Source organism: Triturus cristatus, chromosome 9, assembly GCF_964204655.1.
Source record: "Triturus cristatus chromosome 9, aTriCri1.1, whole genome shotgun sequence".
In the NCBI taxonomy this organism is placed as follows: domain Eukaryota; kingdom Metazoa; phylum Chordata; class Amphibia; order Caudata; family Salamandridae; genus Triturus; species Triturus cristatus.
The window spans coordinates 344,961,436-344,985,961 of record NC_140592.1 but is presented as its reverse complement, the minus strand read 5'-3'; the positions used below and the strand labels follow the sequence as shown (position 1 = coordinate 344,985,961).

The window sequence follows — 24,526 nt, the reverse complement described above, 5'->3', positions numbered from 1 at the left end:
TTCTTCCCACACAGGGCTCCAGGCTGGGCTCAGTCAGTAGGGACTAGTATCAAGGGTGGGTTTATGGACCCCACTCCAGGCACAAGTTTCCACCCCTGCTGCCTCACTCCTTCCTCCTTCAGGTTTCTGCTGCTCTCTCTTCACCAGTCAGGTGCCAACTGCCAGCTCCAACTGCCAACTCTCTGTCTTAGCTTCCCAACATTCTAAACCGCCTCCAACTGTCACAGGGCTCCAGAATGTTGCAGAAGGTTCTAGTAGGTTCCAGTGGGTGCTGGTGATGTCACAGGTGGCCACCATTTTGTGCTCCAGGCCCTCAGACAGAAGTTCCAGGGGTAGATAAAATGGCTCCCTGAATCTGCATCAATACGAAAAAGTCTGGTGGTTCCCAAAAAGGAAAAATTCTAACAGGGTTTGAGGCAAAAGTGGGACAAAATAAATAATGATGAGGAGGGACCACCCAAAGGGCTGACAGGTCTAACACGCGTCCCCCCCAGCTGAAAGTGGGGAGAGCTACCCAACCCCTTGGGAGTTCTCATCACTAAGGCGGAAATACCTTGAGAGACCGTCTGCATTGGCGTGGTCCACGCCAGGCCGATGTTCCACCTGAAAGTCCATTCCCTGTAGGGAGATAGACCACCTCAACAACTTGGGATTCTCCCCTTTCATCTGCATCAGCCAACGAAGGGGTCTGTGGTCGGTCTGAACCAGGAAGTGCGAGCCAAACAGGTATGGCCGCAACTTCTTCAGAGCCCATACCACTGCAAAGGCTTCACGCTCTATTGCACTCCACTTCTGTTCCCTGGGAAGTAGTCTCCGGGATAGGAAGACCACGGGTTGATCCAGACCCTCTTCATTGAGTTGCGATAATACTGCCCCAATGCCATGTTCCGATGCATCCGTCTGGACAATGAACTCCTTGGAAAAATCTGGGGCCCTTAAGACCGGGGCCTCGCACATGGCTTGCTTCAGTCTCACAAAGGCCTGCTGACAAGCCTCCGTCCAGACTACCCGTCGAGGTTGTTTCTTGGACGTGAGCTCCGTGAGGGGGGCTACGATGGTACCGTACCCCTTCACGAAGCGGCGGTAGTATCCCGTGAGGCCCAGAAAAGCTCGGACCTCAGTCTGTGTCTTGGGGGGTTCCCAGGCCATGATGGCCTCGATCTTCGCCTGGAGGGGTTGCACCGCTCCCCTACCCACCAAGTGTCCAAGGTACACTACCGACCCCTGCCCGATCTGGCACTTGCTGGCCTTGATCGTCAATCCAGCTTGTCTCAGGGCCTGGAGAACAGCTTGCAGGTGACGCAAGTGATCCTCCCAGCTGTTACTGAAGACGGCTATGTCATCCAGATAAGCAGCAGAGAAACTCTCCATTCCGGTGAGGATCTGGTTTACCAGGCGCTGAAACGTGGCAGGTGCGTTCTTGAGCCCAAAGGGCATCACACAGAACTGGTAGTGGCCATTGGGCGTGGAGAAGGCTGACCTTTCCCTTGCTCCATCAGTCAAAGAGATCTGCCAGTACCCAGAAGTAAGGTCAAAGGTACTCAGATATTGGGCAGCTCCCAGCCGGTCAATCAATTCATCCGCCCTAGGGATCGGATGAGCATCAGTTTTGGTCACTGAATTCAGTCCCCGGTAGTCCACACAGAACCTCAGTTCCGGTTGGGCACCCGGTGGTGCAGCTTTTGGTACTAGTACCACCGGACTGGACCAGGGGCTGCTAGAAGGTTCGATCACTCCTAGCTCCAGCATCTTAGTGACTTCACTGTTAATGCTGGCCTTCACCTTGTCTGACATCCGGTAGATCTTGGACTTCACAGGTGGGCTGTCTCCTGTGTCCACGTCATGGACGCACAGGTGAGTCCTACCCGGGACAAGGGAGAACAACGAAGAGTACTGCCCCAGGACCTGGCGACAGTCCTCATGCTGTTCAGGAGTTAGAGATGGGGAGAGAATCACTCCCTCCACCGACCCATCCTTCTCTTGAGACGCAAACAAATCGGGGAGAGGCTCGCTTTCCGCGTCCTCTGCTCCGTCAGTCACCATCATCAAGATGACTTCGGGCCTCTCGTGGTGGGGTTTGAGGCGGTTGGCGTGCAGCACCCGTAGGGGCTGACGAGGGGTCTTCAGGTCCACCAAGTAGGTAGCCTTACCCTTCTTCTCCAACACCTCAAAGGGTCCTGACCAGCGATCCTGGAGGGCACTAAGCTCTCCTGGTTCGATCACCCACACCTTCTGGCCAGGCTCCAACTCCACCGGGTGAGCATTGTGGTCATACCACGCCTTCATCACTGCTTGGCTGGCTTCCAAGTTGTCAGAAGCTTGCTTCCACAACTTAGCCATTTGGCTCCGGAAGGCCAGCATGTAGCTCACCACATCCTGGGGAAGCTTTCTGGGAGTTCTTTCCCATCCGTCTCTCACCAGGTTGAGAGGTCCACGTACAGGGTGCCCATACAAAAGCTCGAAGGGGCTGAAGCCCACTCCCTTCTGTGGCACTTCCCTGTAAGAAAAGAGTAGACAGGGTAGGAGGACGTCCGATTTCCTCCGCAGGCTTTCAGGCAGACTTCTGATCATGCCCTTCAAGGTTTTGTTAAACCTCTCCACCAGACCATTGGTCTGGGGGTGGTAAGGAGTTGTGAACCGGTAGGTCACTCCACACTCCTTCCACATGGCCCGCATGTACGCTGACATGAAGTTGGTCCCCCTGTCGGACACAACTTCCTTGGGAAAACCCACTCGGGTAAAGATTCCCATCAGGGCCCTAGCCACAACAGGTGCTGTTATGGTCCTCAGAGGTATTGCCTCTGGGTACCGTGTGGCATGATCCACCAGAACCAGGATAAACCTGTGACCAGCTGACGTTGGCGGATCTAACGGACCCACAATGTCGATGCCCACCCTTTCAAAGGGGGTGCTAACGACAGGAAGTGGTTCCAGGGGAGCTTTCAGCTTCACCCCTGTTTTCCCACTGGCTTGGCAAGACACACATGTCCGGCAGTAGGTATCGGACGACACTTTCATCTGAGGCCAATAAAAGTGTGGGACAAGACGGGCGAAGGTCTTGTCTTGCCCCAGGTGTCATGCCAATGGGATCTCGTGAGCCAACTCCAGAAGGAAGGCTCGATAACGTTGAGGGACTACCAAGGCTCGTGACGATCCGTGTAGGGGTGCCTTGGGTTCACTGTAGAGGAGGCCATCCTCCCAGTAAACACTGTAGTTCCCTTCAACGTTCCCTGCTGCCTGGGCTTGGGCCTGACGCCTTAGCCCCTCAAGGGTAGGGCACTCCCTCTGGCCCTGGCAGAATTCCTCCCTGGACGGGCCTCCCTCCACGTGCCACTCGGCCGGGATGGGTAGGTCCTCCAGTTTGGTAACGTCCCCCACCGCAGACTCCTGGTCCACCACCTCCGGTGGCCTATCCGTCCTACGGGGTGTGGACGCCGAGGCAGGCTCCTCCTGTCCTTGGTTCTTCCCTTGACTGGCAGCTGGCTGGGCCTTTGTTCCAGGCTCCAGCCGAAACGAACTCCCTCTCCGGGTAGTCGCGGACCCTGTGCTCACACAGGCCCAGTCAGGTGTACCCAGCATCTCAGTGTGAGTCCGGTATTCCACCTCCTTCCAAGCATTGTGCTCCATGTCATTCCCCAGTAGACAATCAACTGGCACGGCAGGGCTTACGGCAACTCGAAGTGAACCTGCAACCCCCCCCCCCCCATTCAAAGGGAACCTCGGCCACTGGATAGTGGCCTGTTCTGCCGTCAGCCATCGCGGCTGGGTGGAGTACATCGGGAATTACCTGCTCTGGAGACACCAGTTGGCTACGCACCATAGTCATACTGGCTCCTGTGTCTCTCAGAGCCTCCCCTCTTTGGCCGTTGATGGTGACCCACTGCCCATACTTTACAGTATTTGCGGGCACCTGGATCTTAGGAACCATCTCCCGTTCTCCCAGGGACACTAAAGTGACACCCGCCCACTCCCTTCCCTTAGTTAAGGGCATCTCCTCCCCGAGCACTACACTAGCTACTCCGGGGGTCTTTCCTCCAATGGGAGGGGGTGGTCGTTTCAGGCACTTCGGATCTCCTTTATAGTGTCCAACGCCACCGCACTCGTAGCAATGGACAACCCTTGGCTGCTGACTCTGGCCAGGATTAGGGTTTCTGGGTGGGTTAGCCCTAGGGGTGAATCCTGTTCCCTTTCCTTGGAAATTATTTTGGGGGCCTTTGGAGAACTCCTTTTTCTTTTCCCCTCCCTCTTTCTTCTGGGGGGCGCCCTGTCCGGCCTTTTGAGTATCCCCTCCAGTCCCCCTTGTGGACACCCGGGTACTAGCCCAAATGTCCGCCTCCTCAGCAAGCTTCCGGGGACTGGTCAGCTTGCTATCCACCAGGTGTTGACGCAGTTCAGGGAAACATTTCTCGAGCAGGTGTTCCTTCAGTACTAGATCAAACAACCCCTCGTAGTTCCTCACTTCACTGCCCTGAATCCAACCCTCTAGTGCCTTCTTTGCATAGTCCAGGAAGTCCACCCAATTCTGTGTGCCCAGTTTGTGACTACCCCTGAACTTCTGTCTGTACTTTTCGGGTGTTAGTCCAAACTTTCTTATGAGCGCCAGTTTCATGGTGGGGTAGTGGGTCTGCTCATCCTCCTCGAGGGCCAATAATGCATCCCTACCAGCTGGAGGCATGTACTTGTACAATCCCCCTCCCCAGTACTTCTCTGGAACCCCATGGGCCCTTAACGAGACCTCATAGGCCGCTAGCCACTTGGCGATATCGTCACCCACCCCATAGCTAGCTACTATGTCCTTTGGCAGGTAGGGTTTGGGTTCCCTGGTGTACTCTCGTTCTTCGCTGCCACCGTTGGGTACAGGGTGTGCCCCGATTCTCAGGATCTGAAGATCTATCTCTTTCAGCCTTATCTCATGAGCCATCCTCTGTTCCTCCTTCTCCTTCTCCAGCCTTGCTAAGTCCCCTGTGAGCTGTCTTTTCTCCCTCCGGTCTGTTAACTCCACTTCAGACAAGCCACCGCTAGAGGCACTGCTGCCCTTCCTGGAAAGTGTCCTGGGCCCCGCTGACAGGTTCCCCACCTCAGGTTGGTACAAACCAGCTCCCTCACTGTCGGGCTCTCTATCCCTGTCCTCCTCCTCAGCCTTGCTTTCTCGTCGGGCCTCCCCCCAAGCCCTTAAGCTGGTTTGGAGTGCACCCTTCTTTGCTCCTGGGGGACAATACACCCCCTCCCGCTGACAAAACTCCCTGAGTTGGGCCACAGTGTACGTTTCTAAATTCTCCAGTACAAACTCCATCTTGCCCACTCAGGTCAGAGGACAGTTATTTGCAGTAACTATGCAGGGGGGTACCTTATATAATACCTCCTCCCACCACCAGAGTAAATTTGGAAAAACAAAAACTCACAATTAGGAAGGCCGCTTTGAGAAAACTCCCGGTGTAGGCCTATGGACTACCCACAGTTATTGTTGAGTATACGTAGGCACAGCTCTATCCCACCACTGAACACCAATTATGTTGGAAATACTCCACTCCCACACCGGAAAGGGTGGTGGTAACGGGGTCTCTCCAGACATACACAGTGGTAGCTTGGCTCGAGTGGTCAGGAATCAGGCACCGTGCTAAGCATACGTCATACCCATACAATAACCATGCGTGCATCCGTTCCAAAAACGACTCTACACCGTAAAAATTATGAAAATATCTTTCTTTATCTTCTTTTTCTCTTAGTTGCTGATTAAATAAATAATAACACAATCACAATATACAAGGCTTTTTAAATAGTGCAGGTCAAATAAATACTGGCTTAATGATTCAATAAATAGGGGTGATCATAAATAATTAAGGCATAAATATAAGTGCAATACATACAGGCAATTAAATATTCTGAGGCAATAAATATTGCAAACCAATAAATATTGAGCGACCATAAATACTGTGGAACAATAAATACAGTGAAGCAATAAATAAGTTAAATACAACAAATACAGTGCTCTCAATAATAATTAAAAGCTGACAGTGACACTTATAGAATCAGATCACATTTGAGATTACTATGGGCTGATTTGGCCCAGGCACAGCTTGTGGTTAGGTGGATGGCTTGAGGGTGTCTATTCCCTGGCTTGGTCAAGGCTGAGGCCCAAACTGAGGTAGATCAAGGGGGGAATTCTAGAGACCTGGCTCCCTCACTCTACACAACCCCTCTGAATTAGTCTCAGCTCACCCCTGGCACAATCAAGCTGGTTCCAGCACCTCTCTAGCCCCTAGGGTAGTCTCTCAGGATTCCACAGGGCCTTAGGCGCCCTCTATTCCACTTACTGCCCTTTTTCTGAAGCTCCGACGCCGCTGGAGTCGTGTCGACGCCGTGAGGCGGTTCCGGTTCGATGTCGGCGGCCTCGGCACAATGTCAGTTCTTGACGACGCCGGTAGGCGGTTCCGGATCGATGTCGGCGGCCTCGGCTCGATCTCGACCTCCGATTCGATGGCGTCGGGCAGTCTTGGCTCGATGTCGACTTCGGGCGGCTCCGGTCCGATGGCGACCTCAGTTTCGATGACGTCGGCCGGCCTTGGCTCGATGTCGACTTCCGGCGGCTCCGGAGTGCGTTCTCCACTCCCGACCTCCGGTGCTCCTCTCCTCAGGTTCCGGCGACTCCGGAGTGCGACCTCACTCCCGAACTCCGGTGCTCCTCTCCTCAGGTTCCGGCGACTCCGGAGTGCGATCTCCACTCCCGACCTCCGGCACGCTTCACCTCGGTCTCCGGCGACTCCGGAGGGCGGACTTCACTCCCCCGTCGACGCCGCTCACTCGACCTCGGGTGACTTCCTCCACGACCTCTGGTACTCTCCACGACCTCCGTCGGCGCCCTCTCTCGACCTCTGGCGGCTCCGGATACGACGTCTGCTTTTTCAGTCAGCGCCGCTTCTCCACCTCGGGCTCCAGGTCTCAGGCTTCTCGACGTCGGACTCCAGGGAAACCAGTATCCAGGTCAGGATCTTGCTGTTCTTGGATTCTAAGGCCTGTTCCTGCTGTCCAGGTCCTTAAGATGGTTTTTCTTGCTTCTTCCCACACAGGGCTCCAGGCTGGGCTCAGTCAGTAGGGACTAGTATCAAGGGTGGGTTTATGGACCCCACTCAAGGCACAAGTTTCCACCCCTGCTGCCTCACTCCTTCCTCCTTCAGGTTTCTGCTGCTCTCTCTTCACCAGTCAGGTGCCAACTGCCAGCTCCAACTGCCAACTCTCTGTCTTAGCTTCCCAACATTCTAAACCGCCTCCAACTGTCACAGGGCTCCAGAATGTTGCAGAAGGTTCTAGTAGGTTCCAGTGGGTGCTGGTGATGTCACAGGTGGCCACCATTTTGTGCTCCAGGACCTCAGACAGAAGTTCCAGGGGTAGATAAAATGGCTCCCTGAATCTGCATCAATACGAAAAAGTCTGGTGGTTCCCAAAAAGGAAAAATTCTAACAGGGTTTGAGGCAAAAGTGGGACAAAATAAATAATGATGAGGAGGGACCACCCAAAAGGCTGACAGGTCTAACACTGCCAGTTTGTAGTACCACATTATGGATCAGTGAAGGTCAGTGCCTGTAAATGTTGTAAGTTCTGACTGCACTACTGACAGTGGCTCCAGAATAAAAATGTATTAACACGTTTTCAAAGTTTAGCAATATGAGGCTATGTATAATGCTCCAAGAATGCCCTCTGATTTGATGCAAATATTTGCAGAAGTTTGAAAGCAAGATTGATGATTCTTTGCTTTCAAAATAAAATGTTCATTAAAAAAAAGGAAACAGGAAAAAAAAACTTGCCTAAATTACTGTAAAATTTCAGGTACCATTTCTTTACAGCATCGTTTAGTAACATGCGTTGATACATGCTAGTATTTCCCAAAAATATTCATAATGAAAAATCAGTGTAACCAGTTTCGATAAGATTGGAAACAAAAATAAACAAACATTGGCAAAGCCAGTAGGTCTGAAATTGGTGGTCAGCTTTTTAGTTTTGTCAATGTGTGTCTTGTTTTGCCATGGTTTTTGTAAATCCTTACTGGTGTGGAAGCTGCCGGGCCCTCTCTATTATAACAAAGATTGGTAAAAGCAAAAATTGTTTTTTGGTCCTGAAATGCACACACTGCCACAGTAGTTACTGCCACTGAACAAAACTACTTTGTGTGCAGATATACTCCTTTTGAAAGAGCGGAATGCGGTCACTCACAGTGAAGCCAGCCGAGAGAGAGACAGAATTTTAATAAACACAAAAGGTCATGGTCAACGCCAGACCGAATTAGGTTTTCAATTATTAAAGAAAGTCTCAAAAGTGCACCCATGGTTTATGTCCTTGCATTAAGTGCAGCTATACGGCTTTCGTGAATTCCCAAGAATTTACAGAAGTAGGACAAGAAATGGTACTCCATATTTGTGAACTGCATTTTGGCAATATGCATGCGTAGATTTGCTCATGCGAAAATCTGAGTGTTTGCAAATTCACTTTCCCTCCAACCACTTTTTTCTGAACTCTGAAAGGTTTGTCTGCCATTGTCAGGAGTAAATTTCCAAAAATGTTTAGTATGGGGAAATATTAGAGAAGAGTTGTTGAAAACCCTTAAGTTAGTAGGTTTGCATGACTCAAAAGGGCATTCTAACCCTGGAACTATTGCTTACCACTACCTTCAGCCCCAGTATGTAGATCTGCGGAAACGTGGCAACATAAGGGGATTGCAAGAAAGGCTATATCAGAGCTCTTATATAATGAGATTGCTGCCATAAGTTGTCGCTGCACTAAGTGGATTTTGTTGCAGGACAAGTAGAATTATGAAGCAACCTGCCCCACGGACAAGTAGGTATTTTATTAAATTCCACACCCCTGTACATGGTTATCTACCTGTTGCCAAGATAAGTAAATAGGACTAGACACCATTATGGCTACACCACATTGCCATCTGTCTTTCCCTTTTGTTTTTCTTTCTTTCCCTTTTGTTTTAGTTTCATTAGTCGAAACAGCTGTGGGGAACTGTATGGCAGAAGAGAGGTAGAATTTAACTCCTCCATCAGGTAACCCACGTTTTGGCTTTCACCTTCATGTCACTAATTATTTAGGGGGTTAAACGAAATCGTGCCTTGGGAATTCCGTGTGCACCACAGATATTTAAGGCACTTGATAGTCTTTTTTCCAGATGGAGATGGTGTATTAATCACCCATCATTTTTGTGGCTCCACACAATCACGGCCAGTATATTCATCTGATTTACTTTATGATTCTATGCAGAGTGACTTGATCTGTTTATGGGTACTGAAGAATGCCCATGAACTTCGGCTGGAGTCAATTGAAGGTAGAAACATGTTGACTAGTAAGGGGTTATATTTGTTTTGAACCCCCAGTCCTCTTTTCCTTTTCCTCTTTCCAGCGACACCATAGAATAAAATGAATTGGGTTCCATGAGATAGTTTTAACCTTTTCAGATATCTTCTTTAGCACTCTGCCCCTCACTCACATTTCTCATTTGGCGTCCCCTATTGAAAACACCTCAGCTCCTCTCCACCTATCTCACTTTGTAGAGAGTTGTAGCCCACACCTGGGACCTTGCAGCCCGGGTGTGAGGAGGGAGACACATGATGAAGCACGTCACCTTCAGGTGAGTGAGGGTTCTTGTCCTTATAAAGACATACATTTCTTTAACCAAACTTCCCCTAGTTGTTAGAGTTGTATCTTTTGTGGTTTGATATACTATTAGGGAGTGATACACTCTCATTTGGGGGTTCTCCCTTGGATCCTTAGTGTGATTTTGATGCATATATGCCTCACAGGACAAATTATGCCCCATGTCTATGTAACCTGGCTCTTACTATCCATCTTCGGTCAGTGGTCTGTTTTTTTTATTCCCCAAGAAGGCTCCCACAGTGACATAGCACAGTCAATATATTGGATTGTATTTGCATGAATTAGTGCATGAAATCCAACCTATTGGCTTTGCTAAGACTTGTTTTCTCAAGGCTCAAGAGCGTAGCCACTCGACACTCGCAGCTATCGTCATAAGATTGGAATCCGTGCCAAGCACAAGCCACATGCAACTATTCAGTAGTGATCAATCGGCTGAGTGACCTTGCCCGATATTCTAATCACAGGCTAATCTTGTGAAACTCATTAACTGGATTGTCAAAAGTGCATATCAACAGCCCTTTTAGGCTCATGCCAGTGTTCTTTTAAATTCAAGGTGCCATTGTAACTAAGCAGGTTAACAGCGGAGGAAGAATGCAAGTATCTGTGAGACAGGTCTTGAAGCTTCTCTCTACTCTACTTACAATTATTTTCTCCACTCTGAAGCAACGTGTTTGTTCTTGCAGTGTGAGGGATCTAAAAGTGTGTGATGGTTGGCTGATAGCTCTATAGGCTTTGCTATGAAGTATTAATGCCATTTATTTTATATAGTTATTTCTTAAGACCCATGTACTGCTTCATAATGCCAAGGGAGAGAAAGAAATAGAATGCCTATTTTTATTTTAATATAGCATCTAAACCAGCACTACTCAAATGGTGCACTATAACGATTCTCGATTTACTGCCTGCTAATCGGTGAGAGGCATAGTGGTCCAACCTGCAGGTCAGTCCTGTTACCTAATGCACAGGCGTTTTAAGTGCTTAAGGTGCATAAAGAACAAGTTACTTACCTTCGGTAACTATGTATCTGTAAGAAACATTAGTTAGTTAGATTCCTCACCTTAGAATATCCCCAGGCGTCAGACTGGATCCGGAAGATTTTTCGTCAGCAATACCCCTTGCGCGTCGCTAGGCGTCGTCTGCGGCTCCGCGTCAGTCGTCGGCGTCGGAGTACTTAGACGCCGCCCTCGCGCTCTGACGTCAGTTCTTGTACATAGCCTTCCGCACCAGGAACGCAGAGCCATGCAAGATACCGACACTGGTGGCAAAAAATTCTAGGGCCCTGAAAGGGATAGCCTTAACCCTAGATGTCAGTTCGCAGAACGGGGAGGATGGGTGGGTCGGTGAGGAATCTAACTAACTAATGTTTCTTACAGATACATCGTTACCGAAGGTAAGTAACTTGTTCATCTGAAAGAAACACGTTAGTTAGATTCCTCACCTTAGAATAGATACCCAAGCAATACCAACCCCGGTGGTGGGTCTGCGAACCAAGATCACACCAGGAAGTCCTGGAGGACAGAACGGCCAAAGAAGCCATCCCTCCGGACTTGGCTGTCCAGGCAATACTGCCTGGCAAACGTGTGCAGCGAAGCCCACGTTGCCGCCTGACAGATGTCCTGCCAAGGGACCCCCCCGTCCCAAAGCAGTAGTAGCCGCTGTGGCCCGAGTAGAATGGGCGCGCAGCCCAACAGGCGGTTCCTTTTTTGCCAAGGAATAACAGATTTTTATACACAAAACGACCCACCGGGAGATGGTCCGTTTGTGTACAGCTTTTCCCTTCTTTGCACCCACGTAGCCAACGAAAAGCTGGTCGTCCACCCGGAACTGTTTAGTGCGGTCCAAATAAAAGGAGAGCGCACGTTTTGGGTCCAGACGGTGGAGCCGCTCTTCCTCTTTGGAAGGATGCGGAGGCGGAAAGAAGCTGGGCAAGGTGACAGATTGCCCAAGATGAAAGGGGGTCACCACTTTCGGTAGAAAGGAAGGACGAGGCCGAAGGACAACCTTGTCCGGATGAACAGATAGAAAAGGAGGCTTGGACGATAGAGCCTGGAGCTCACTCACCCGTCTAGCTGAGGTGATGGCTACCAGGAAAGCAGTCTTAAGAGTTAGAAGACGAAGAGGACAATTGTGAAGAGGCTCAAAGGGAGCGCACATCAGGAATGTCAAGACAAGATTCAAGTCCCACTGAGGCATTACGAAAGGGACAGGAGGGAACGTGCGAGTAATGCCTTTAAGAAAGCGTGACACTACAGGGGACTTGAAAAGAGAGGGCTGATCTGGAAGCCGTAAGAAGGCAGAGAGAGCAGCAAGATAACCTTTCAAGGTGCCCAGGGCAGAGCCCTGCCGGGCCAAAGAAAGAAGAAAGAGGAGAACCTCAGAAAGAGGGGCGGAAAGGGGATCCACAGCCTTTGCTGTGCACCATGCCACAAATTTGTTCCACAGGCAGGCGTATACCGTCTTTGTGGAGGGACGCCTGGCTGCCAGAATGATATCACAGACTTCAGGAGGCAAGTCAAATGGCATCAACTGCCGCCGCTCAATCTCCACGCATGGAGGTGGAGGCTGGACAGGTTCGGGTGGAGGACCGTCCCCTGCTGCTGCGACAGAAAATCCTCCCGAAGGGGCAGAAGTATCGGAGGATCGGTCAACATACTGAGTAGCTCGGGATACCAGTACCTTCGTGCCCAATCCGGAGCCACCAAGATGACTTGGGCCCGGTCGTGCTTGATCTTCTTCAGCACTCTGGGCAGAAGTGGTATAGGCGGAAAGGCGTACAACAGACCGCAACTCCACACGCGACGAAAAGCGTCGCCAAGCGAGTGCTGCCTTGGAAATTCCAACGCGCAGAACTGCTGACATTGCGCGTTCTCGTCGGTGGCGAATAGATCTAACCAAGGCTCTCCCCACTGCTGAAAGAGACCTTGCGCCACCTCGGAGTTCAGACGCCATTCGTGATCCATCATGCACCGGCGGCTGAGTTCGTCTGCTCTGGCGTTCAGAGGACCCGCCAGATGTTGAACCACCAGGGTGATGCCCTGGTGTTCCAGCCAAGTCCAGAGGTGCAGAGCCTCCTGACAAAGGGTCCACGACCCCACCCCGCCCTGTTTGTTGCAATACCACAAGGCGGTGGTGTTGTCCCTGAACACCTGCACGACACTTCCCCGGACAGAGGGAAGGAAGGCTTTCAGTGCAAGTCGGATCGCTCTCAGCTCCAACAAGTTGATGTGGAGGCGAGACTCCGCCGGAGACCAGAGGCCTCTGAACTCCGCCTCTCCCATATGGCCACCCCATCCCAGGAGGGACGCATCCGTCACTACGACATGCTCCGGTAGGGGTAAGGAGAGGCTCTTGCCCGTGACCCAATCGCGGTCCGTGAGCCACCACTGCAACTGCTGTGCAGTGCCCTCCAAGATCAAGACATGGTCGGACAGGTTGCCGTGATGCTGGGCCCACTGAAACTTCAGGTCCCACTGCAGAGCCCGCATGCGCCGCCTGGCGTGATGCACTAGTAGGATGCAGGAGGCCATCAGCCCCAGAAGCCGCAACACTAGCCTGACCGAAACCCGGGATAGAGGCCGAAAGATGGGAATCAGGGCCTGTATATCCCGGACCCGCTGTTCCGGTGGATGAACCCGGAACTGCGCCGAATCGAGAACCGCTCCGATGAAAAGGAGCTTCTGAGAGGGGCTCAGGTGTGACTTCGGCACGTTGATGGAAAACCCCAGCAAATGCAGGAGATCCGCCATAGTCTGGAGGTGGGAGAAGATTGTCTGGGGCGAGCCCGCCTTCAACAACCAGTCGTCGAGATAGGGGAAGACTGGAACCCCTGATCTGCGCAGATGAGCTGCGACCAACGCTATCACTTTCGTGAACACCCGAGGGGCACTGGTGAGGCCGAAGGGGAGCAGGGTGAACTGAAAGTGCTCCTGACCCACCGTGAACCGCAGGTAACGCCGGTGGGCCGGCAGGACGGGGATGTGGAAATATGCGTCCTGCAAGTCCAACGCTACCATCCAGTCTCCAGGGTCGAGGGCAGCTAGAACCTGAGCCAAAGTTAACATTTTGAACCGTTCCTTCCGGAGGAAGGCATTGACGTTCCGGAGGTTCAAGATAGGGCGTAGGCCCCCTTTGCCCTTCTTGGGAACCAGAAAGTAGTGGGAATAACAACCACGACCAACTTCTGGGCTCGGAACGCTCTCGACGGCCCCCTTGGCCAAGAGGGCCGAAACTTCCTCGTGGAGAAGATTCAAATGATCCCCCGAGATACGGTGGATGCTGCCGGGGTGGATGTGGACTGACCGCGTCGTCCTCCAGTACCGCCTCGGCGGAAACCACGTCCGCGACCGCGTGCAGGTTGGTTCTGCGGCCGGTGGCTAGGCGGACGTGAGGAGGAGCCCCTTCCTTGGCCACGAAAGGAGCGAAAAGCGGAAGTTTGTGGCCGCGGGGCCGAGAGGCCCAAGGACGTGGCCGTAGACCGGGAGTCCTTGAAGCGAGCCAGCGCACTGTCCGCTTTGTCACCAAAAAGGCGAGCGCCATCAAAAGGCATGTCCATGAGGGTGCTCTGGACATCCCCTGAAAAGGACGTGGACCGCAGCCAGGCGTGACGTCGAAGCGCCACCGTGGTAGAAATCGCCCTACCCAGCGAGTCCGTTGTGTCAAGCCCACATCGGATTGCATGGCGCGCTGCATCTCTCCCATCGTCCAGGGCCGAGGAAAGCCGCGCCCGGGCCTCCTCCGGGCACAGTGGCAGCACGTCCTCCACCGCATCCCACAGAGAGTGGGAATAACGGTCCAAGAGACAGGCTGTGTTCAAAGACCGCAGGCCCAAACTGAGCGAAGAGAACAGCTTCTTACCAAACTGTTCCAGTCTCTTGGAATCCCGGTCCGGAGGAGCGGACGGGAAGGAGGATTGGGAGGTAGAGGCCTGGATAACTAGACTCTCGGGGGTGGGGTGTCGGGACAGAAAACTGGGGTTGCCCGGAGCAGGGCGGTGGCGCCTGGCAACGTTCCTATCCATAGGAGGGACTGTGGAGGGCTTGGACCAGGTGCCCTGCAGAACGTCAGTGAGGGCCTCATTGAATGGCAGCAGAGGCTCAGTGGAGCATGCGGCAGACTGAAGCACCTCAGTGAGGATGTTAGTCCTCACAGCCACGGCAGGCAGCTCGAGCCCAAGGGCTTCGGCCGCCTTGCGCAGCACCACAGAAAAGGCTGCACCCTCCTCCGAAGCCACAGTCGGAGGAGAGATGAATCCAGTGTCTGGTGAGGTATCCAACCCACTGGCCTCCCCCAGTTCATCTGCCCAGTCCTGTGCAAGTTGGCTCTGAAGGGCCATAGGGTCATCAGACCCCTCCCAGTCGCCCCCGTCATCCGATTCCTGGTAAACAGGAGGAATGATCGGAGCCGGTCGATAGACAATATGTGTCTCTAGCGGCGTCGGATGCGGCGTCAGGCGGTGCGGCGTCGGGACCGGACAGGGGCTGAACCGGGGATTGACGTCGACCGGAGCCGGCGTCGGGGGTGGTATCGGTGTCGGCGGAGGAGGCGTAACGAGGTCGACCGGCGTCGACAGGGGGCCCGGCTCGGGGCCCTCGGGGACCTGCGGCGTCGGGCCGGAGCCTCCAACGGCGCCGGGGCCGGAGCCTCCAACGGCGCCGGGGCCGGAGCCACCGGCATGCGAGGTCGACCAGTCGAGTCCGCGGGGCCCGAAGGCGCGCCAGCGGGAGTCGACGGCGGGGCCAGGTTCCTCATGGCCGAGAGGAAGGCACTGACCTCCGCCGGCGTCGCGTCAGTCCCAGGGACCGTCGGGTATGGGGATTTGCGCGTAGCCGCGTGGGTGGAACCACCCGGACCCTCGGCCGAGTCGCGCGACCGGCGAGGGGAGTCCGAAGAGCGGTGTCGCTTCTTGGAGTGCCTCGACTTACCCGAAGACTTCGAGCCAGACGAGTGACGATGTCGAGTGCGGCTCCGCGACCGATCCTTGGACCTCCTCCTGGACCGGGATCGAGAGCGACGCGGAGCCGAGTGGCGAAGCTCGAGAAGCTTGCGGGACCGCTCCCGCCTAGCTTTCGAGGTCAGGGCCATACAGTCGGAGCACGACGCCGCGTCGTGGTCGAGGCCCAAGCAGTACAGGCACCGGCGGTGATGATCGGTCACCGACATCAGTCGGTGACAGTCGTCGCAGGCCTTGAAACCAGGCATCCTACCGGCACCAGTCGAGAATTGACCAAAAAGAGTCAAAAAAGTTAGTCAAAAATTGACTAAAGGGGTAGCTCTCCCGGATCTGCGCTTACTGGCGCGGAAAAAAGAACTGACGTCAGCGCGCGAGGGCGGCGTCTAAGTACTCCGACGACGTCATTCCAGCGCACGACGCCAACGACGGACGCGGAGCCGCAGACGACGCCTAGCGACGCGCAAGGGGTATTGCTGACGAAAAATCTTCCGGATCCAGTCTGACGCCTGGGGATATTCTAAGGTGAGGAATCTAACTAACGTGTTTCTTTCAGATCAATATTGTTCCAAGAATGCAAAGTAAAAGCAGATGATTCCAGAGAAAATGCAAAGCCAGACAGTGTCTGGCAAGATAAAGATCGAATGGGGGCAAAGTTGTGTACAAGATCAAGCCATGTCCTTGAAAGGATTAATGTCGGACATTTCAATGTATGGGTGTATGGAATGACAAATTAATGCTTCAGAACTTATACAAACAGTGCCGGCTAAAGTATACTTTTGATGAGGAATCTGTTATAATGAAAGGCACATATAAATTGAGTATGCTCATTACCTGCTGTCATTGAAGTGTCTCCCTACATGATTACGACATAATCCTAGCCCCAGGCAATCAAAGACCCTAAACAAACTATGAGGCAGGCCCTTCTGCTTGTCTGCAGCTAGCAAGAACGTCTGGTTCAAGGATTGCTTTTCTAAAACAAGATATTTCAAAAGAAATGTTGTGTCATCTTTAATTATTGGTTGAACAGTTTCCGCTAGGGAAACTGCTCTCTTGAGGTTTAACCAAGTCTCAAAGTTAAGACTTGCAAGCATAGACTAGACCAGAGCTAAAAGTGAAGATAGCATTATCCCTAACAGGCATGACATCATCCCTAACAGGGATGGTAGAGGCGACCAGAAAGTGGCTTTTCTCTTTGTAACAAATGTGCTAGGGTAGCAGTTTTTGTTGTCGTTCTGGTGTGGGGGTAAGCTTTGTTGAGTGTTATATCTTGTGTAGCCCCCAAAAAAGTTCTTCCTTTTGATGGTAGAAGAACTGACTGCTGTGGATTCAGTGTGAGGCCCAGTTTGCTGAAGAGATGAATGCAGGAGGTTGTTGATCTTTGTGCGGCATCATGGGAGGGTGCTTTGACTAACCAATCGTGGCGATAAGTAAACACTTGAAGTTTCTTTTGTCTCAGGAAAGTTGCTATAAGTGCTAAACACTTTGTGAAAACGTAGAGGCGGATTTTAGGCCAAAGGGGAGAACCTTGAACTGATAATGGCTAGCCGGCTACCATAAAACTCAGAAATATTCTGTATCTTGGGTAGATGGGGACATGAAAATGTGAATCTTGGAGATCAAGTGTTGGCATATAGTCCCCTTGGTTTAGAAGCTGCAATATATCCTGCAATGTTATGCGGAACGACTGCTTCCTGAGATGGGTGATCAGGCTTCCCAAGGCCAGGATCGGATGTCACTCCTTTGTCTTCTTTCGGACTAAGAAGAAACAGGAATAGAAACCTTTCACTTTGAGCCACAGGAACTCGTTCTAGAGCTCCTTTTCAAAGCATGACCTTGACCAACAACCTGAGAACTTGCAGATATTTTTGTGGGTTGATTTGGGGCGGGTTTGGTGGCAGTTTTTGGATGAATTCTAATGTATGGCCGAATTGATTAAGGTCTAAGACCCATTGGTCGGTTATGATTTTCTGCCCTTGTTGAAGGTGTTTGGATATCATCCCTCCGAGGCAAGTTGCAGGAAAAGGGGGAGAAGCCGGTGCCTATAATTCGTACTGACACCAGCCAGCATACTTTCCTTGCTGCCCCAATTTTCCCTTTGGAAGTGGTCCAGTAAAGGCCACTTGTGGCAGTTGTCTTTGTGGGTAATGATGATGAAGTAGCTGAAAAGGAATTGAATACGCTGGGTAGCGGTATTGCTGGTAGCCTCCTATACAGGAGGGTTGCCCTCATCTCTGTGCGCCTCGAAAAGGCATTTTACTAAACTGAAGGTTTCCCAATGTTTTCTGTTGTGGAGGGTGTCATAGACATGGTTGCCGAAGAGGGCTTTGCCATAGTAAGGAAGGTCCAAGATCTTACTTTAAACCTCCGGCCCAAAGGAGGTGGCTGTAGCAAGGTGGCAATACGTGGTTTGGCTGAGAGCTCTTATCATGTAATATTAACACCATCCCCAAAAGTAGACCTCTGATTCACACTTTTCATCCTTCTCTCGGTCCTGGTAGAGTGGCAAAGGGCAGACAGGCTTACTTAGAGGAACATGTTAAAAGAACTTTACGGTACCAACATGGACGATAAGTAATGGACACGATTCGAAAGAAATTCCACACTAATTTAAAACAATAGAGCTTATTTTTAAATAAATGTATACACCAGAATAAAATTGATACAAGGCATATAACGGGAGTTACTGATTTTAAAGTGTTTCATAAATCAGCACTTTTTATAGATATCAAACTTTACCATTGCGGTCAATGGAGAATACCTCAGATGATAATCAGTTACTTGCGGGGCGAGCTCAATGGAACCCACTTGGAGTGAAAGTCTTGCCGGTCTACAGACCACGCCTCGACAACTGAAACAATTTAACCTTACCTAGGGAGTCCGGGTGCCGATGTGACTTGCCTGTCCGTGATGCTGAACAGAAGCTGCAGGAGCTGTCAAAAAATGGTTGTACCTCACTCTAAGACCAAAAAGACATCGAGTGAAAGGTAGAAAACCACAATTAAATGTAGGCATATTTGACAAAAAAAGTCAAAAAGTCAAGAGCTTTGAATTCCAGGGTCCTGACTGAAGAAGGCGGAAAGACCAACTGACCTGTCACCCCTGAGGCATGATGGGAAGCTGGGGGTCATGGCTGCCTTAAAGGCACAGTGCCAGTTTTCTTGTTTTACAACTGCTTTCATTTTCTATGATATTGGTTTTCAATGGAGCCTGTAGGCTAACAATGCAGGCTCTTTTGTAGTTTGGTGTTAATTTTACAAATTAAAAAGAGCTCAAGTAATGCTTGTCCTCCTGTGGTCTATATTCTATAGTATATGGTTGCAAAAATAGTTACTTATTATGGCATTGATTAGCCTCTTTTTGTTGAAGGGGCTGCATTGATATATATATATATATATATATATATCTGTAAATATATGTTTTCATATATATATTTTATTATTTCCGGGGTCCCCGCGCATGGACGGGAATATTCAGTGCATATGACTATTGACGAGGATCCCCAGGAAGAGAACAATACTTGCAGGTTGAGCTCAGAGGAGCCCCTTGGAGGAAAAGCCTGCAGGGGGACCTGGACCAGGAATCACCAAGTCAAACCGCTCTACCCACCTAGGGGGTCTTGGGTGCATGGGTGCGCCTGGCTATCCGTGGTGCTGAATAGGACTGCGGGAGCTGGCTTACCAGGCGTGCAACGAAGTAGTCTTTGGGATGCAAGAACTCGATAACTGCGCCACAGGAGTGGAGGGGGGACGATGCTTAAGGTTCCCTCCACGTGGTACATCGAGTGAAGCAGTTAGTAGTCAGCCAGACCACCAACAAACTTTGATCCAGGCAAAGGTCACAACTGGGTCAATCTTCCAGAGGTCCTGGGAACACTGTAGAGGGCTGAGAATTGCTGATGTTCAGGACTATGCTTCCCCGAAGGCACCTGGCTAGTTACATTTGGGATGGTCCAAGATAGTCCTCCCTGAATGGAGGGGGGGGGGGGGGAATACCTATAACCCTAGGGGTCCTGGTGAACTCTTTGGGTCGAAGAGGGGTTTACCTTCCTTTTAGAGCTAGTCTCTTGTCCGGGACGAGTCATAGTCCACAGAGTGCAGGGGGGCTGCCACAGGTGCAGAACTTTGTGCCTCTTCTTTGTGGAGTCCTGGCTTGTCCTTTTCTTTTTCAGCGAAAATCTGGAGTTCTGGCGTCAAGGGTGCCCCTTAAATCATGGATTTAGAGGGGTATTTAATGGTGTGAGGGCTAGTAGCCAATGGCTACTATTCCTGTGGCTAATCCACCCCTGAAGTGACCACATCCAGGCAGTGTATGTCACCAAACTACCCAGAACCCACTATTCTTGTGACTTTTGGCACAAGCCATCGTCAGCCATACAGACCCACCAGGCCACCCTAGCGGTGTGGCTAGATTTTGGGGGTTCGACACCTCCTCAATACCTAAAATCGAGTGCTGGGGGCAGTGGGGTCCTGTGTCTCCACTGGAAGACACGTCACTTACATATTGGAGGCAGTAAAGCCTTTGAGGCTTACCCCCCTGATGGGGCTTTCGCTAGCCATCCTGGGAGAGCGGAGGTGTGACCTCCTTTCTGACCAGGCCTTTTGTCTCACGTCCTTTGGGAGTGATGGAACTCACCAGCAGTGGGGTCAGACTTCTCTTGGAGGCAAATGGCTCAGAAAGCCTGCCAAGGCACAAGGGAGCTCGGTATCTTGGTGGGCAACCTCTAAGGATGCCACCTGGGTGCATGCCAGCTCACACAGCACATGAGAATCGTGTCAGAGGTGAAAATGAACTGTGTTTGATACAAACAGGACCAAATGTGATGGGACCATTTTTTTCGGTTTTGTCCTGAAGATGGGGTCCCTTGCTCGCTGTGCCAGTGGATTCAAGCTAGCCTTGCTGATGAAAGGTGATACCTCAAAACAGGTCCCAGGATGCTTGTTTCCAGTCCAGGGAGGACCTGGCTTGGCAGTTCGGGCTGTACTATTCCCATGAGAAGGGTCAAGACTGATTTGCATATGGCTGGATCCAAACTGGGGTGCCATGATGTGCAAAAGAACAATGGATTTCATCCAGATCTCTTGACTGGGGGTGAATGTTTGATTTGTTCAGCATTCCGTCCATCATTTGTTTGCGCAGCTGATATATTACAAACACTAAAGGGTCCTGGATACATTCATCCTCAATATAATCTTGCTAAAAGATAAGTTCTCACCGTTTCAAGTTTTAAAATAAACTGCGATAAATGTGAACTTTTACACATGTCCAAGAACACCTCAAGATGCATTGCAGCGACAATTGCATTAACTGGGTAAAAAAACCCCATAAAATATTGTGTAACAAAGGCCTCAATAAAATATATACAACTTAAAATCGCTTATTGCCAAAACACATTATGACTTCAACGCAACTTTCATTATGTGCAAGTAATAAAAATGGCTATGGTCACTATGGTACAATCACCTGCTGCATATGTTACCTCTCTGAATTCTGGCTTCAAAATTGAAAATTATATACAATATTTCACCTGGGCTAGTATGAAGGAAGGAAACCTTTCCTTAAACTAAGTTCCTAGCAGCAACTATGGCAGGAGGGTTAAGGCTACCTGTTAAGTTTTCTTATCATTTAGCACATCAGCTTTTGCAATTTATGTATTTATTACTATGCAGTGACAACCATGGGTTTCAACATACCTTCATAAAAGAACTAGTCTGTAGAGTTTATATGTGAAAAATGTAACAGCCCGCACAACCCTTCCACCCACAACCAGAGTCAACCAGAAGACAGGAACCTCTGATCAACGTAGATGAGCTGCAATCACCGCCATCAGTATGATGAGCACCTGAAGGGCACTGGTAAGGCAAACAGGGAGCACAGCAAACAAAGTGTTGGACTGGCCTGACATCTGGCAACATGACCCACGAGGTCTGTGGGTCTGCTCCCTCTGCGATGCAAAGACTGAGAAATGTGCAGGCCGTGACGACTGGTCAGTTAGAGACGCAGCTGGAAGCCCCTTCTGTGGTCACCAAAGGAGTGGAAGGCGGACAGTGGTTGGCAATGGGCCATGGGAAGGCCCAAGACCTGTCCATAGCCCTGCTGTCCTTAAGCACTCCAAGACTAAGTCCACCTTGTCTACGGTGAGATGGGAGGCATCAAAGGGTATGTCCATTAATGAGGCCTGGACATCCCCAGAAAAGTCAGTTGTCCTCAGCCAGGTGTGGCGCTGTAAGGCCACTGATGAACCCACTCGAGCAAATCGGTCATATCCAGCCCACCATGTTTGGCGAACCTAGCATCTCTCCCCTCAGCAATAGCTTGAGAGAGTAAGGCTTGGGCCTCCTCCAAGACCATAGGCGGTACCTGTGCAAATTGAGTCCAAGTTATTGTATTGTATCAGTCCAAAAGGTACACTGTGTTCATTGACCGCAATGTCAGCCTTGCAGAAAAGAACAGCTTCCTCCCCAAGGTATCCAGCTGCTTAGATTCTGTGTTTGGGGGAGTGGAAGGGAATGTACCAGTACTTAATTTCAATGTGGAGGCTTGGACCACCAAGCTCTCCCGTTGAGGTGAGGAATCCTGGCTCCCCTGAGGCAGGGTGATGGCGGGGGCAATCTACCTATTCACAGGAACTCCTGGCAGGGCATGAACTAGGCCCAGAGTAGGACGTCTTTGAGTGATTTGTTAAATGGGTGAAGCGGTTTGGATGTGGTAATTCCTGGCTGAAGCACCTAGGTCAAAACATTCATCTTGACAGCCACAGTGAGTAGCTGAATGTCTCGGACCTCACTGCCCTCACCACCATAGCGAATGAGGCTCCTTCTTCCGTAGTCATGGTAGGAGCAGAACCCAAGCCAGTACCCAGGGAGATATCCAGTCCACTGTCATCTGCCAGATCCTCACACCAGGTGTATTGGGTAATATCTAGGAGATGGTATTCATCTGTGTCCAATGACCCCCCCCCCACACCACCCCATGTCCAAGTCCCAGACCAAAGGAAAAGGGCACAGAATTGGCGCTGGGTGATATGCCACCAGTCGGAGATGGAGTCGCCGTCAGACAACACACATTCAGCTCCGTGCTGGAGTTGGGGATGAATGCGGAGACCGCACCACCAGTGGGCGACGGGGACGTTGGCAGTGGAGCCATCACCGCTCCGAATTCATCCATAGATCCAAGAGTTGCAACTGGCGCCGGGGCGTCAACTAGCCGCTGGAAGAACAGTAGGTGCCCCTCCCAAGCCTGTGGGCCCAATAGACGCTCCACCAGGGAAGGAGTAGCTGTTACCGATCCACGGATAGAGACCGTCACGTTATCGCACGTTGAGCAGCAAGGAACTTGAGGGACTGCCCCTAAAAGCCTTGGGGAGAATGGCATGACAATTGATGCAGGTATTGGCGTCCTGGTCACATTCGAGGCACCAAAGCCAGGCGAGGTGTAAATCGGTCACCAACATTTGCCGGTAACAGGTGCAACAGAGCTTAAAACCAGCCTTCCTTGTGGACATCCTTGCCACACCAGCAGACAAAGTCTCAAAAATCTTCGACAAGATGGTCAAAGAAATGTTAGTCAAAAAGAGACTGGCGGTAGCTCTTCTCCGGATCTAGTCTGATGCCTGTGGATAATTCTAAGGTAAGGAATCTGCAGCTAGACGTCTCTATCAGATATGCTTATTAAAGGATGTCACTGCACCTGGCAAAGTAATGTAGTGTGCAGAAACATAAAACATTTACACTTTAATTCTAGTTGTGCTAAGGCTGCTGGTTTTCACTCCCTTGGCCTAACTTGTCAAGTAACGATTAGAGAGATATAGTTGTTAATAAATATTCAACAATAGTTCAAAACTTTTAATGCAGTATTTTGATGCAACAAGCTGAAAACTAAATTTTATTTAAAGTAATATTTTTAGGGGATAGGTATTTGTGTGAGTGATCTTATGCATTAGCTTTGCTTTTTTAATACTGTATAAATGATTGATAACCCTTAATTATGAATTGTTATTGATAAAATGAAACTTTCTTTAGGAATCAATTATTCCAATAAACTGAATTGGGAACACACTGCACAGTTTCAAATTTACCTATAGGTTTATAGTCTGTAGCATTGAATGTTCTAAATGATGACCCAAATGGACTCCTCATCCTTTCTTCAAGCATGTCATCTTCATCGTCTGCTTGAAGCATGGCTAGAAAATAAAACAAGAGATATAATTTGTCAAGGGCAAGTAAACGGAGGCAAAGTTATCATTTGGTTATCAGTACTCCGCAAAAAAAGTGAATAAATCTTACCTCCATACATCACAGTCCCGGTGCTATTAAAAACAACCCGGCACTGATCCAGAGCTGGCACTGTGTGTAAAAGATGGAACGTCCGAAGATCCCACTGTGGACAAGAAAGTTAAGGAAAACAAAAGGAACAGAAAACAGTAGGAGGCTCTGGAAGGAAATACTCATTTGCCTTTTGAGCTTTCAGTAGAAAAGGCTGCACCACTATTAAATGTACCCCCAAATTAGGATTCTTAAATGTAAACAAATAATAATGTGCATTATATACAAGACAAAGCTGAACATTATTTTTTTAAATGATAGGAACCATTCACAACCATTTTTCTATGAACAGGTGTAACATAATCATGGCATTCCCATGAAATTCCGGGATACAAAGCAAGACCTACTTATAGAAAAAAGTGTGTTTATATTGGGCCTTATCCTTAAACAAGGAATTACTGCTGGCTATAAACGAAGTAATGCAGGACACATCAGTATAGTCTGGCACCAATGTATTACAAAGTTAGTACTGGTGCTAGGTAACTTCATATTGACATACTTAATGTGGCTGTCCACTCATGTTTCTGTACTGCAATACTGGTTCATTGGTCAGTTCTTTAAAGCGGACACCCCATAGGACTTTGGACTGCCAGTCTGCTCCTAG

The 24,526-nt window shown here is 50.4% G+C and overlaps 1 protein-coding gene across 6 annotated transcripts in view; it reads right to left on the bottom strand.

Moving 5' to 3' along the window:
* The window catches only part of DCAF1 (DDB1 and CUL4 associated factor 1), an 814,171-nt gene that overhangs the window by 193,940 nt on the left and 595,705 nt on the right, over positions 1-24,526 (bottom strand). For all 6 annotated transcript variants that reach the window (XM_085625108.1, XM_085625107.1, XM_085625110.1 and 3 more), the window contains exons 19-20: positions 23,884-23,977; positions 23,676-23,780 (exon numbers count right to left, since the gene is read on the bottom strand). In XM_085625108.1, coding sequence (XP_085481234.1) covers positions 23,676-23,780; positions 23,884-23,977 — 199 coding nt within the window. The remainder of the gene's footprint in view (positions 1-23,675; positions 23,781-23,883; positions 23,978-24,526) is intronic.